This window comes from Artemia sp. Qi Xiang Cuo, chromosome 16, assembly GCF_049724085.1.
Source record: "Artemia sp. Qi Xiang Cuo chromosome 16, ASM4972408v1, whole genome shotgun sequence".
Classification (NCBI taxonomy): domain Eukaryota; kingdom Metazoa; phylum Arthropoda; class Branchiopoda; order Anostraca; family Artemiidae; genus Artemia; species Artemia sp. Qi Xiang Cuo.
This window is the reverse complement of record NC_142809.1, coordinates 11,089,861-11,105,047: the sequence shown is the minus strand read 5'-3', so window position 1 is coordinate 11,105,047 and position 15,187 is coordinate 11,089,861. Positions and strand designations below refer to the sequence as shown.

General features: G+C 35.1%; 1 protein-coding gene across 1 annotated transcript in view; it reads right to left on the bottom strand.

Annotated features, from left to right (window-relative positions):
* The window catches only part of LanB1 (laminin subunit beta-1), a 233,786-nt gene that overhangs the window by 148,340 nt on the left and 70,259 nt on the right, over positions 1 to 15,187 (bottom strand). Inside the window, exons 5-6 of the mRNA XM_089102239.1 lie at positions 7,369 to 7,497; positions 4,361 to 4,748 (exon numbers count right to left, since the gene is read on the bottom strand). Of these exons, the coding sequence (XP_088958365.1) occupies positions 4,361 to 4,748; positions 7,369 to 7,497 (517 nt within the window). The remainder of the gene's footprint in view (positions 1 to 4,360; positions 4,749 to 7,368; positions 7,498 to 15,187) is intronic.

Here is a 15,187-nt window from a genome sequence, read left to right as displayed (position 1 = left end):
AATTTCCCCGCCTTGATATCCTTGTCATGTTGTGTCTCACAGACCTTAATCTTGTAATTTGAAATGTTCAGAATTATTTACCTTCTGCTTGTCTAAATCATCAAAACATTTAATCAAGTCAGTCTTCATTATGTTAAAAAAAAAACACATTAAAAAAGCATTAAAAAAAGCATGAAAAAAAACATAAAAAAAGCATTAAAGACAAGCTAAAAGATTTTCTAGATGCCTGATACCTCCAGATTCTAATGAACAGCGCAAAAATGAATCTAAGAAAGAAAGAAATATCAATCCAAGATAGTAGATTTCCATGATAAGAGAGAACTCACAAGCTTTCAACGATGCGACAACGGAAGTTTAGAAGTTGCCAAAAAACTGTTTCCCGGATAAGATACCTTGCTTTATAATAAATATTCGAAAGCAGTTTTAGTAAAGGCAAAAACAATGAAACTCATCTGGTTGGATAATATGAAAATAAGAGTATAAGAATAAGAGTATAAGAGAATATAAAAATAGTAAGAGAATAAGAAAAGAGTATAAATATAGTAAGAGAATAAAAAGAGTATAAGAGAATAAGAGTATAAGAGAATATAAAAAATAAGAGTATAAGAGAATATAAGAAAATAAGAGTAAATTAAATAATGCTTCCTTAATGCACCAAGGCTCTTGCATACGATTATTTTTATTAAACCAATAGTCTTTTAAAGATCTCGCGGCAGAGAAAGAGAGAGAGAAAATTATCCACAAAGAAAAACAAAGGATACCGCAAGGAAAAAAAAAAGAAAAGTGTACTGAAGAAGATGCAGGATATGGGAGGCAGAGAGAAAGAAAAAAACGAGAGAGAGACAGAGGGAACATTCCGCACGAAAAAAAAAAGATACTACAAGAAAAAAAATGAGAAAAGTGCAGTGAGGAAGATGCAGGAGACAGGAGGAAGATGCAGGAGACTGTAGTATTTTTTATACTACAGAGAATTTCAAATATCGTACTCAGATACATGTCAGGTCAACAAGAGGAAAGGACTCTACGGGAAGGAAAATTACTGGTATAGAACCACTTCCTTGAGAAGACAAGGTGAAAATATAATAACCAAATTTGAAAAATAACTAAATTTGAATACAGTAACCAAATTTGGGGATAATAACCATCCCCAAATCAACACAACATTTTTCAATTTCTCTTACTTTTTCTGCTATTTCTCATATAATTAACCTTTTTTGCACTTTTTAGTATATGCCCGCCTATGCCCCTGCTTGCCTCAAAGGGAATAATCTTGTTTATGTGCTTACTTAAGAAAAAAAAAAGGGCAGAGTTACTATTAAGGATTAAGGAAGTTACTATTAAGATAAAAAAACGAGAGAGCGATAGAAAAAGAGGGAGAGAGAAAGGGGGAGGTAAATGGGAAGGAGGTTGAGGTTAGACCTACCGTGTTTTCCGCAAAACTTCTAAAGGGGTCTCTAGGTGTATTTACCCCTGACCAGCTTAAGCAAAGTTAAGGGCAAGTTTAAATTTTAAAAATATAATTACCAGGGGTGTTATTAAATATGAAAGCAACAAGAGTACCCAACGAAGGGGGAGAAACACAGGATCTCTTTAGGTAGAATCACAAAGATTCTCCATAAAACAATTATTAATAAATAACAATTAAATAACAGTAATTAAGGGTTTTTTACTAAAAATAACAAAACAAAATTTGTGTCACTAGCATTTTTTTTCAAAATTGTTTGAATATGTCGTTCATTCTAAAATACGAATAAGATCTATGCTAAAGCATGCAAGAGGAATCATAAAGAATGCTAAAGCATAAAGCATAAGCATAAAGCAATGCTAAAGCATATCAAAGACATCCTGAGAAATTTTTGTACCAGACCCAACATTAAAATCAAAACTATCAACGAATCTTCTTTTAATTCATATCTATTTTATGGGTAAGACTTATTTTTTTTAAATTGGCCCTTGAAAAGTCAAATTGGCCAGATTTTTTGGGGGGCGGGGGGAAAATAATTTAAACAAATACATTAAAAAAAATTTTATATGCATTATGGATACATTTTTACGAATCGGACAAACATTTCGTGGCGGGAATGGTTCAACGTTTTTCAAAGGCCAACATGGTAATTAAAAGGCCAATTTGGTCAAAGGCCAATAATTTTGGAAAGTAGAGGATGCTAAAGATACCCCTCCCTCTCCTCTATTCTGATCAACAGTCAGATTATATAGAAAATTGGAAGGTTATAGAAGATTAGACTATAAGGTTATCTATTTTGAGTCAGCCAAGCCAAAGGAAATGTTTGGGTTGTATTATTTTTTTTCAGACTAAGATTTTTGATAAAGAATGGTAAATGGTAAACTAGCTAAAGAATAGTAAATGGTAAAAAATGAGAAATTTTTGTACCAGGCCCAACATTAAAATCAAAACTAGCAACGAGTCTTCTTTTAATTCATTTCTATTTTTTGGGTAAGACTTTTTTTTTTTTAATTGGCCTGTGAAAAGTCACATTGGCCATATTTTTTCGGGGGAGGGGGGACAAAAATAATTTAAAAAAATACATTACAAATTTGTTTATATGCATTTTTGTTACATTTTTATGAATCGGACAAACATTTCGTGGCGGGAATGGTTCAACATTTTTCAAAGCCCAATTTGGTCTTTGAAACGGTTCATAACTGCACTAGTAGTTTATAAGGTTTTGTGTCTTTGCGCAACCTAAACCCCATCTACAATATTGAAATTACAAGAGATATAAATTGCAATTTCTCTATTCAAATACAATCTTGATGACAACTGACCGGTAAACAAACTTACTTCAAGATAAAAATTTAAAAATAATCTAAGGTAGATAGTTTTAAGATTTAATATTTTTTAATTTAATTTTTTTTTTTTAGTTTAAATAGGTGGCTGCAAGCCCGAGGAGAGGAGAAACACCATTATTAAAGTTAACTGAATTTTATATATTAAAAAATTCTATATATTATTTATATATTTTTTATTTTATATTATATATTTATATATTTTTATATTATTTTATTTTATATATTTTTATTTTATATTATTAAAGTTCACTGAGTTATGGTGCATTTTCGAAAAGAGAAACAGCAGTGGTATTGCATGTTAGTGAAGAATCTTTTATCTCGGCGCGAGTTTTGTCATTAAACAATAGATTTTAAGTATATATATATTCTTGTTTTTATCAATTAAACCAATTGGACTTTGAACCTTAAAAACCATCTAATCTTCGTCAGAACTAACAGGAATTTCACATTTGCTTATTATATTTATTTACATTTGCTGTCAATCAGTGTGTATAAAGTTCTATAAAGTTTTCTGTTTAGAGACAAAACTAAGAATAAGCTTTCACCCCAACCTTGACACTAAAATCAAAACAGAAAATACTCAAAATATTTGAAAGGTTATTGAGATTTGCAGTGTGAGGCTAATTATTCAGTGAGCGCAATAATCAGGTAAGCGTACAAAGTACGGCAGCTAGCTGATACACTTCAACGGCTAAATTAAGCTTCCCAATAGAATAATAGTCATTATCTTGCGTTTACAAGTACTGTCCTTACACGGGTCTAGGCGGTTCGTCCCAGAAAATCCCCCCCTGCAGAAAAATAACACCGCTGAAAATACTCGCAAGAAAATTCCCCTGAAATCCCCCTCCCTGGAAAACTCGTCCCATATTCCCTGTGGATAATTTCGCATGTTCACTAGAAGGGAAATTGACAGTTCTATTCACCTGTTTAAGTCAAAGGCTTAATTGAGTAGTTAAGTCTCTTATTCTCAATACAATAAGAGCCATTTTCTTCCTTTCTTTTCCTTGTTATTTAGAGCAGGGGCGGATCCAGAATTTTTTTTAGGGGAGGGGGGCGCAAAATAGGTTGATCCGATAAACCTGTGTCAGGAGCAAGTTTAATTAACGGTAACTTGCGTTAATTAAGTAAATTACACTACTTTAGACTACATTAGGGGGGCCTAAATCCGCCACTGATTTAGAGACAAAACGAAGTAGAGGCTTTCACCTTTAGGTTGGTACCAAAATAAAAAAATACTAAAATATTCAAAATTTACTGCCGAATTTTACTACGAAGTCACTTATCAAATGAACGTAATAATCAGGTAAAGCCCCATTCACGCGCGTGCTTAGCCAGACATCAATATCTAGGCATAATGATTATATACCAATCACAATTTACTTTCTTTTTTTTAAGCAGTCTGGATTGGACCAAATTAATGATGGTTAGAAATAGATGTCAAGCTGAACATAAGTGTGAACAGGGCTTAAGGGTATACAGTATGCCTACTAGCTAATACACTTCAACAAATAAAACAAGCTTCTCAATAGAATAAGAGCCATTCTCTTACGCTTGCAAGCATTTGACTGTCTTCCTACGGCTGGTCTCCATGGTAAATCATTATAAAAATCTTCACACCTCTCACAGTTCAAACCAGTTGTAAAATGCGTACACTCGCACCTTCCATGAACCATATCAGTTTCCTGTAGATCAGAGCCATCTAAAGGGAGACATCTTGACGCATGACCATAGCATGAACATGACCCACGGACAACCATTTCATAAACAGCGTAGTAGTATTTCTGGTTAATATCTAGGCGATTGTCTAGCAAGTCATCACCAAGAGTGTGGAGCTTGGTGAAGTTGACACGTAAATTGGTGATTTTCAACAAGTCTTGCACCTCTGGTGCGTAAGGATCCCGGATTTGAAGATTGGGAGGTAAAACTCTGAAGATTACCTAAAAATAATATACAAACAACTCAATAGTTTAGGAATAATCTTGTGTTTTCTGCACGTTTTTCTTTCCTTCTATTTCTATCATGCTCTCTCTATCGCAGTACCTCTCTCTCTCTCTCTCTCTCTTTATTTCCCTCTCTATCTTTCTCTATCCCCGCCCCCCTCTCTCTCTCTCTTTTCCACTCCATCTTTCTCTATCCTCTCTCTCTCTCTCTCTCTCTCTCTCTCTCTCTCTCTCTCTCTCTCTCTCTCTCTCTCTCTCTCTCTCTCTCTCTCTCTCTCTCTCTCTCTCTCTCTCTCTCTCTCTCTCTCTCTCTCTCTCTCTCTCTCTCTCTCTCTCTCTCTCTCTCTCTCTCTCTCTCTCTCTCTCTCTCTCTCTCTCTCTCTCTCTCTCTCTCTCTCTCTCTCTCTCTCTCTCTCTCTCTCTCTCTCTCTCTCTCTCTCTCTCTCTCTCTCTCTCTCTCTCTCTCTCTCTCTCTCTCTCTCTCTCTCTCTCTCTCTCTCTCTCTCTCTCTCTCTCTCTCTCTCTCTCTCTCTCTCTCTCTCTCTCTCTCTCTCTCTCTCTCTCTCTCTCTCTCTCTCTCTCTCTCTCTCTCTCTCTCTCTCTCTCTCTCTCTCTCTCTCTCTCTCTCTCTCTCTCTCTCTCTCTCTCTCTCTCTCATGTGGTTTTTGTGTTTTAAATAAAATATACTATAAAAATATATAAAATGAATCATATTTAATAATAAATCACCTATGAAATATACTTAAATAGTTGAATATGAATCAGTACATATATGAGCACAAGGAGGGGTTGAAGATGGGGGGGGGCAAGAGGAAAGGATTCACCCCAACCATCTTTCTGATAAAAATGATATGAAAAATGAAACCTTGAATGAGAATATATAAAAACGAGCTTAATCTTTCACCTTGGGCCAGAAATTCCACAGTAACCACAAGATATAGAGCAACAGATCCTCTTACCACTGTTATAGAAGGACAAATTAAATTTAAAAGTTCGCTTCATGCGAGCCATGATTTTCACGTGTTATTTTGTTTTCTTAATGTGAAGCTTTTCTGTTTTGTAATGTCTAATTAATGTGTAATTCATATGTTGTGAGTAAAGTGTGAGTAAAGTGTGAGTAAAGTTGTGAGCAAGCCAGACTATAGCCTACCCACCAAACCAGACTATACCCACCAAACCAGACTATACCCACCAAACCTACTATACCAACTAAACCAGACTATACCCACCAAACCAGAATATACCCACCAAACCTACTATACCCACCTAACAAGAAAAAACCAACAAAACCAAACTATAACCACCAAACTAGACAATTCCCACCAAACAAGGCTATACAAACCAAACCAGACTATACCAACCCAACAATAATCTACATGAATCTCAAGCCTATGCCCTCCCTAGAAGACTCTCCCCACCGAAAAAGATTATCCCTACAAAAGTATAATATTCCCACCGATGAAGAAAATACCCACCAAACGAAACTAGACCCACAAAACTAAAGTATGCCCATAAAACCCGACTATACCCACCGAACCAGATTCTACCCACCAAACTAGACTATACCCACCTGTTTGTTTTAGTTGATTCGCTAGAAGATCTTCCTTTTTGTTGTCGCGTATATTGCATTGCATTTCATTATGATTTTTTTTTTCTTTTTCCTTTTTTTCCTCCATTTATTACTACTCCGTTTACAATCTCGTTAAAAACAAGAAATAGAATTTCATTTATTCATAATGGATAAAAACACCTTCTTTTTTTTCCCAATTCTGTCTCCCCCTAAAAAACTTGTTAATCATTTGTAGTTCGCTTAGAGCAATTTGTCCTTTTGTTGACATTTTGTCGCGTTTTGAGTAAATTTCAAACATATGTTCTTCTTCTTCTTTCTTGCTTCTCAGTTTTATTTAATCTATGATTTTTATTTAGTTTTTCTTCTATTTTACTGATTTAACATTTTAAAATAAAAATTAGAAATTATTTTATTTTCTTCACATTAATATGTATTTCTCTGAACATTCAATTTATTTTGAAATATTAGATTACACTTTATTTAACTTAATTTTTACGCAATTTTTACACATTTAATATATTCTGAAACACTTAAATATATTTTATACTCCATTCTATTGTACAGAATTTAACAAATTAAAATATAGAAAAAAAGAGGGGTAGCAGCGGAAACAACCTAACCTGTCACTCTGTGTTGCGTATCCGTGCTATTTCCACTATCACTCTACTGGAAATGATATTGATATTGGTTCAGTGATATTGGAAGTAATTAAGATGTGAGTTTTATTTATTTTTTTCTTTATCTGTTGTGTTTGACTTAGCTTCATTCATTTTTTCCCGTTGGTAAAGGCTCCTTGACAGGAGGCGAAATATTAAGATTTTTATAATCTAAAGTTTTGTCTTTATCCACTGCCTTGTTGAAATATAATACCCGTTTTTTTCTCTAGACATTTTCATTGGTTAAATTCTATGAATAGAAAGGCAGTGTTGTCTAAGATTTTCAGCACATTCTATTGTATTTAAAATACTTTTCATCACTATTGTCAGAAAATCAAACGTCGGTCATAGCTGACAAGTTATCAACTTTTAAAAATAAATGAAATCTTACCTCTCCCTCAGTAGATGGCGCTACTCCTGAATATCGAGATTCGCAGACAACATCTGTTAAGTTTCTTGACGGTCCTCTAGGTACTCCAGGGAAGGAGGTAGCACAATCATAGGCAAAGTAGCGGTATATCTAGGAAAAAAAAACTTGATGGGAGTGAAGGAAAAAGTAAATTCTCCGACGGTACTCTTCTATTAAACGGACGCTTTTATATAGTGCAAGTTTGGTTAATACTAATGAAATAAAATAAAAAAGGAGGAATATATAATAGTTTAGAAACAAATTTGGGCTATATATTTGCACATTAGGGGTGGGGGGGGGGTGGGTGGGCAAAGCATACCATATATTAAATACGTAACCTAACCTAACCTAGGTACCTATCTCCCTCCTAAACCCCAAAAAAAACAATTTAAATACAGTTCTTGCCTTTGTCTATATCCCAGAAGGCATTGTAAACCTGTTTTCATCACACGTGCATGCATTACCGTAGATAAAAGAGTCCGTTTAATAGAAGAGTACCTCTCCGACTTTGACGATTCGAATATTCTAGCTCTGTCCTCGTTAAGTAAGAAATAGTTACAAAATTTTGAATAATTTCACCTACAGTGGACTACTTCAACAAACTAAAAAAAAGGATTTATCTGGCAAAACAGTGGCACAATTATAGGCAAAGTGGTGGTATTTTTATAGAGAAAAATATGGTTGAAAGTATTTTCCTAGAATGTAACCCTTTCAGCATTCTAACCCCCTACACATACTCGAGTATATAACAGGCAAAATGTTGGTAATAACTTTATTGCTTATAGGCTTATATGTGTAGGAGTTTTGCTATAAGTCAAAAACATAAGGGCATATCTGGGAGGGAGGCCGTGCATTCAAAGTAACAGTAGCGGCATAAAAAAAGAAAATAGCATGTTAAAATAAAGTCAAAAGTGGATTAACAACTTTAACAGCTCCAATATTCTAGCTCCCTCCTCTTTAAGTGACGAATAGGCGTAACTACCCCAATAATCTTACTATTTACCCATGTGAAATTATTTTGGCAAGCCCAAGCAAAATGACGATGGGGGATGGGATGGGGGTCTCACAACCACAGACAAAGTAGCATTATAACCCAGGACAAGAAAAAACTTAAAATAAAGTTAAAAGCTAACTCCTCAACCTTAACGACTCCAATATCCAACCTCCTTCCTCGTTAGGTACCAAAAAAGTAGAAAGTTCCTAACAATCTTTTGTTTCAGCAAACTGAAATAATGACATATCTGGGAAGAAAGTGGCACAATCATAGGCAAAATAGCGGTAATTTAAGATAAAACCATAGTCAAAATTATTTTCCTATGCTTGAAGCCTTTCAATATTCTAGAACCTCCCTCCTTCTAAAGTACATAAGTAGGTGTAATTAATAACTTTATTGTTTATATGCGTGGGAGTATTTCGAAAAGCCGAAAACTAAAGAACGTATCTGGGAAGCCGAACAATCATAGTAACAATTGCGGTATAAAAAAGAAAAAACGAAATTAAAGTAAAGTTAAATATAAATTCTTCTACTTTAATCACTCCAGTATTCTGCCTTCCTTCCATTGAAGTGCAAATTAGTAATCTTATTGTTTATGTATGTGGAATTATTTCGGCAAACGAAATGATTTATATGGGAAAGAGGTGACCAAACAAAATGACGTATCTGGGAAAGAGGCGGCAAAATCAACTACTCCAGAATTCTACCTCCCTTTCATTGAAGTGCAAATTAATAATCTTGTTGTTTACGTATGTAGAATTATTTCGGTATACTAAATGATTTATCTGGGAAGGAGGTGGCCAAGCAAAATGACGTATCTAGGAAAGAGGCGATAAAACAATTACTCCAGCATTCTACCTCCCTTCCGTTGAAGTGCAAATTAGTAATCTTGTTGTTTACGTATGTGAAATTGTTTCGGCAAACAAAATGATATATCTGGGAAGGAGGTGGCCAAACAAAATGACGTATCTGGGAAAAAGGCGGTAAAGCAATTACTCCAGTATTCTACCTCCCATCCATTGAAGTGCAAATTAGTAATCCTATTGTTTATGTATGTGGAATTATTTCGGCAAACAAAATGATTTAAATGGGAAGGAGGTGACCAAACAAAATGACGTATCTGGGAAAGAGGCGGCAAAATCAACTACTCTAGTATTCTACCTCCCTTCCATTGAAATGCAAATTAGTAATCTTATTGTTTATGTATGTGGAATTATTTCGGCAAACAAAATGATTTATATGGGAAGGAGGTGACCAGACAAAATGACGTATCTGGTAAAGAGGCGGCAAAATCAACTACTCCAGTATTCTACCTCCCTTCCATTGAAGTGCAAATTAGTAACCTTATTATTTATGTATGTGGAATTATTTCGGCAAACAAAATGATTTATATGGGAAGGAGGTGGCCAAACAAAATGACGTATCTGGGAAAGAGGCGACAAAATCAACGACTCCAGTATTCTACCTCCCATTCATTGAAGTTCAAATTAATAATCTTATTGTTTACGTATGTGAAACTATTTCGGCATACTAAATGATTTATCTGGGAAGGAGGTGGCCAAACAAAATGACGTATCTGGGAAAGAGGTGGTAGAATCATAGGCAAACTAGCGGTATAGCTAGAATAAGAGTATAAAATTAAAAGCAATCTCCTTGAATTGATTGCTCCCTCCTCTTTATGCACTCTTCTTACTTTATAGCCCCCTCCTCCTTATGCACTAAATAGGCAAAGTTCCAATAAATTTATTGTTTAATGGTGTTGGATTATTTCAACAAACTGAGACAAAATTATGAACCTGGGAAGGAAGATGCACAATCATAGGTCCGATAACGGTATTTTTCGGAGTAAAAATAGTTAGAAATTTTTTCCTCGACCTTAACCCTTTCAGTATTCTAACCCCATCCCTCCTCGAGTATATAATAGGTATGTTACAAATAACTTTATTGCTTATATGTGTAGGAATATTTTGACAAGCCAAAAAATAAAGCACGTATCTGAGAAGGAAGCCGTACAATCATAGAAAAAGCAGCAGTGTAACAAAGAAAAAAAAAACAAAGTTAAAATAAAATTAGAAATAAATTCTTTGACACTAGTCATTTCAATATTCGAGCCCTCTCCTCTTCAAAAACCTAATAGATACAATGTTGTAAATATTTTTTTTTTAAACTTCAACAAAATAAAAAAAGGAAGTATCTAAAATGTTTCTAAAACGAGCAGGAAATTGGAAAGTATTCTTATTGGGCATTTTAATCACTGCTTTGGCTTGCAGAGGCATATTAACCACTGCTATACGAATCACCAGCCAAGAACAGGAAAAAAATGCTACACTAGCCTACATTTAGCTCAAAGGCGTCAAATTAGCAAACATGTAGGCAGGGGGGTGGGGAGGGCAAAACGTATTTTCAAAATGTAGGTGTTCAACTTAGTTGTTTTTTAACTTTTTTCAATGCCAATACAAAAAAGCCATTTTTATATGTCAAAATTTGAAGCCCTGATGTAGCTTAGAGACTACCAGGTATCATCTTATGCACTATTGTCAGGTGCACTACTAGGACAGTAGAAAAATTAAGCCCAAAATGAAAGATTGTATTTCAAACAGTCCTGTGGCGGATTTAACACCACTACTGAGACATAGACTGAGACAAAAAATATCTCGGGATATTTAAAGATCCCTGAATGTAGCTTTATGCACTCCTAGCCAAAGCAGCACGTTTGAAAAAAAAGAAACACATTAAAAGCCTTTGAAATTAGGTTTAGCCATTTTTGAATGCTTTTTATTTATGTTTTTCAGTTTGTTTCTTTCTTTTTCCTTACACTGCTTCTTTTTCTTTGTTTGTCAACGGGCAAAAAGAAACGCATCTTAATATTTCCTTGATAATTACATCGTCGAATATTTTATTATATCGACAGTGGCGCATCTTAAAATTCGCAAGTTCCAAAATTTAGATTCTCACATAACCGCCTAGGTCCTCTTGCCAGGCACGGTTGCCATGCGATTATGCCACAACGAGCAAGAGGACCACTACAAAAACTTTCAAAAAGGGTAGGGGGTATGTGCAACCATGAGTTTTTTATTTTATTTTATCAGGATTTAAATGGGACTATTCCTCATTTTCTACTGTTGATACATAATTAAACTGACATATTGCTTCAAACGAGGACGGACATTCTCCCCCTTGTGACTCCTATGATTACGATGAGTAGCGACAAATTCCGTATCACATCTCGCCACTACGTTTCACACGTATCCAGGCTCACAGAACCGGACTTTGCCATCTGGAATCGTGTAGATGGGATTTTGCAAAATCTTTCGCAATGATACCTTTTAGAAAAATACCATATTCAGTCTCTAATTATAATCAATAAACATAAAAATCTTGTCGTGAGAAGTACCGGGTGTGGCATAGGTAATACCTTATTTAATTTTATATCTTATAATGTAGACTCCCTTTATCATTTTTGGCCAACACGACAGAAGGATAATAATTTTCAGGATAATGGGTTGATTGGATAAAAAGAACCAATGGCCACCACGGTCACCTGATTCTTTTATTTGTGGAGAATTACTGTTAGATACTAAAAATATTTTGAAAAGAGCTAAAAAAAGACAAAAAGGTTTTAAAGAACATTTACCTTGTTTACTTGCACAAACTAATTAAATTCCTGCCCGACGCTCTCGATGCATAGATAGTTACTATAAACTAGCAAGCAGCCACGACTTTCTGCCGCTTGGTCCAAATATGCCGCTTGGTCCACACACAATGAGTGTCAAATTGTAGTAAGCTGACCAATTAAGTCAAAAATTGATTTTAGTAGAATAAAATATTAAGACTGAAAATGCAAAATGCGAAGTTTTGAATTACCACTTTTTACTAAGATAAAAGTTTTCGTTTTATGCTGTGGACGAATAGTCCCAGTGGCCTATATATTGCCAAATCTTTGTATTGTTGTTGTGAGTCAAATAAAAATAACCTTATTTGTATTCCGCCTCTCTACAACATTATTTAAGCTTCTAATCTATACCAGTAGAGAACGCCTCATATAATTATTCAGGCCAACTCTAAGGAAACCCTACCCTAGTTTTAATCACTCTTAAGACCGTACCCCATATCCCCTCCAAGGGCCAAATTAACAACCACTTTACAAAACAAATCTACTTTAATACAAAATTTCCAACATACTACGCCACTTTACGCCATGCATGGCAAACTTCGGGCCATATGTGGCAATAAACTATGCATTAAGAAGGTTATCTGGTGCACTTAACTCTTGAAAGTGGGCAGCCCCACGGAAATTAGTATATGGTCCTTTTGCTGAAGAGTAAATATCGAGGCTTATCAACACGAAGTCACAGTTAATCCTTATTTTCCTCCCTGCTAAATTAATAAGTTGAGACGCTGAATGTAGCTCAAGGCACTGAACATCGGTTTGAAATATCCGTCGTTTATTTTCATAATAAATTTTATTAACTTTTGAGCCGTTATAAATTAACCAAATATTTTTCTTTTTGTTTACTTATGTTATTCTGTAATTTTATGTATGTTGTTTACTTAAAGTGCTACAAACAACTCATCACAGTACCAAGCCACCTGAGGCCAACGCAGCTGCGAACCCTTCTCCTTCACCTTAATCTATTCAAAGCTTCACTCTTTACCCCTCCTATAAGGCTTTTTCATGATCCAAAAGCGACTATAGGGAAAGCACCACCAATTTCTTAGTTTTTCGCTACCCAAATCTCCCCTCCCCCAAAAAAACGACACCTGTTCGAAAAACACAAACACAAGCGAGAGAAAAAAATATCGTAAGTCCCTACTTGTAAAGGTCCTAGAGAGCCACCTTGGAATGTAGAGACTACTAATATCACTACTACTATAAACTCATTGCAGCACCAAACCGCCTGAGTTCAACATAGCTGCGTGCACTCCTCCTCCATCCAAATCTATTAAAAGCTTCCATCTTTACACCGTCCCAAGAAGTCCCAATTTCCTTTAAATCCTTTCTTATGACCTCTTCCCATCCAATTCGGGCAGGGGCAGATTCAGAGGGGGAGGGACCCCTCCCCCAAGGATTTGTCTGCCGCCCTAATTTCGTTTTTTTACTCTTTTTTTAAAATAAACTTGTCAATTTGGTAAATTCCTGGTGCCCTTTTCACATTGTCACACTGCGGCTTGAACAAGGTTCATGCACTTTTGTTGAAGAGACAGAACAAGAAATAGTAAAGCTGATAATATAGCTATTATAGCTAAATGATATAGTCTAAGAAAGAATAGCTGTTCATCCTTTGAGAGCGTTCAATTCTCTAATATTAGTTTGCAAAATTATCTTCCTATTCTTCCAAACTATTTTCAACCGTGATAAAGATAATGCGCTTTGTCAGTTCTATTTTATAAGCTCCATTGCATGCACAATCTTTCCAAAAATACTGTAATAAATAAGTAAGTAAGGCTCTTCTTATTAAAAATAAGTAATGGCTCAAAAAAGTAAAAGTAATAAGTAAGGCTCAAAAAAAGTAATAAGTAAGGCTCAAAAAATAAGTAAGGCTCTTCTTGATAGGATTTCTCGTTACCTAGCCTCACCTCTTCAGCCTCATTTATTAATTGTCTAAGTAGTTTAGTCTTCTTAAAATTAATTTTTATACCTATTCATGCACTCATAATCCCCCCCCCCCAAATCCATTCATTTTGCTAGTCTTTATATAAGATGTTTTATCTAAATAGTACGATCGTCGATTACGTTTAAACAATTAGGTTACGATATGCAGTACAAAATTAATTGATTTAATAAAAAAAACATCGATATTAAAGGGCCAAGCAGGTTTAGGGCCAAGCAGGATATACAGCAGGATTTGGTTTTCTGGTGGAGAAAAATTATATTCAAAGTTTTTTTTAGGTATTTTAGTTATACTCAAAAAGTCCAAAATCCATTCATTTTGCTAAAATTCTATCTAAGATACACAAGGCATCTGCATAATCTAAATCTAGGAAAGTTTTGCCTGCCTATTTGATTCCATGTTCTCCCATAACCTATAAATTTTGCCGTTTCCTTTTCCCTCCGTTTGACCTTAAAGTCCAGTGGACATTGTTCGCCATAAGTCGATCCAAAAATCGCGGTCACCAGGTCAATTCCAGTGGAATTTCATCACATCCACTGTGTTGATAATTCAAAAGTGCTTATAGTGATACTACTACTACTACTACTACTACTACTAACAACAACTCAACAAGCCACCTGAGGCCAACACAGCTACGTATGTTCCTCCTCTATCCCAGTCTACTTAAAACTCCCCTCTTTAAACTCTCCTCGAAAGATTCCATTTCCTTTGCGAGTTTCAGCGTCGCCCATCCATCATAAAGATAAAGGGCGCATTAGCGAAATCTCCCAGGGGACGAGCCATAATCCAGTGCTGTCAGAAATTTGTGGTTTGACTGTGAATATTTGGGTAAAAAGACATTTCCAGGCATTTCTTTCAAAAGGAATTTCACGTCCCATTTGTCAGTGAGCTTATAATACTACTAAAACTCCGAAAGTGGCTAAATTGTTTAAATGATATTCCCTTTGAGCTGATTTTTAGTGTTTTCCTAACACGTATGCTGGAACATTTTTAGAGACGGCCCTTTTCTGAACTTCAAAAAGAAAATTCTGCTCTATTTAAAAGAAAAACTAAATTCATTCTTTCCTCTGACTAAGTTTCCTTGAAACTGAATATTTCGATCTCCGGCAAAGAGTACGATAAGTTAAAAGGTTTTTCTAAGATTTTCGGGAAAGTCAGCGTCGGCTTTAAGTTTTCAATTATTAATTCGCATCTC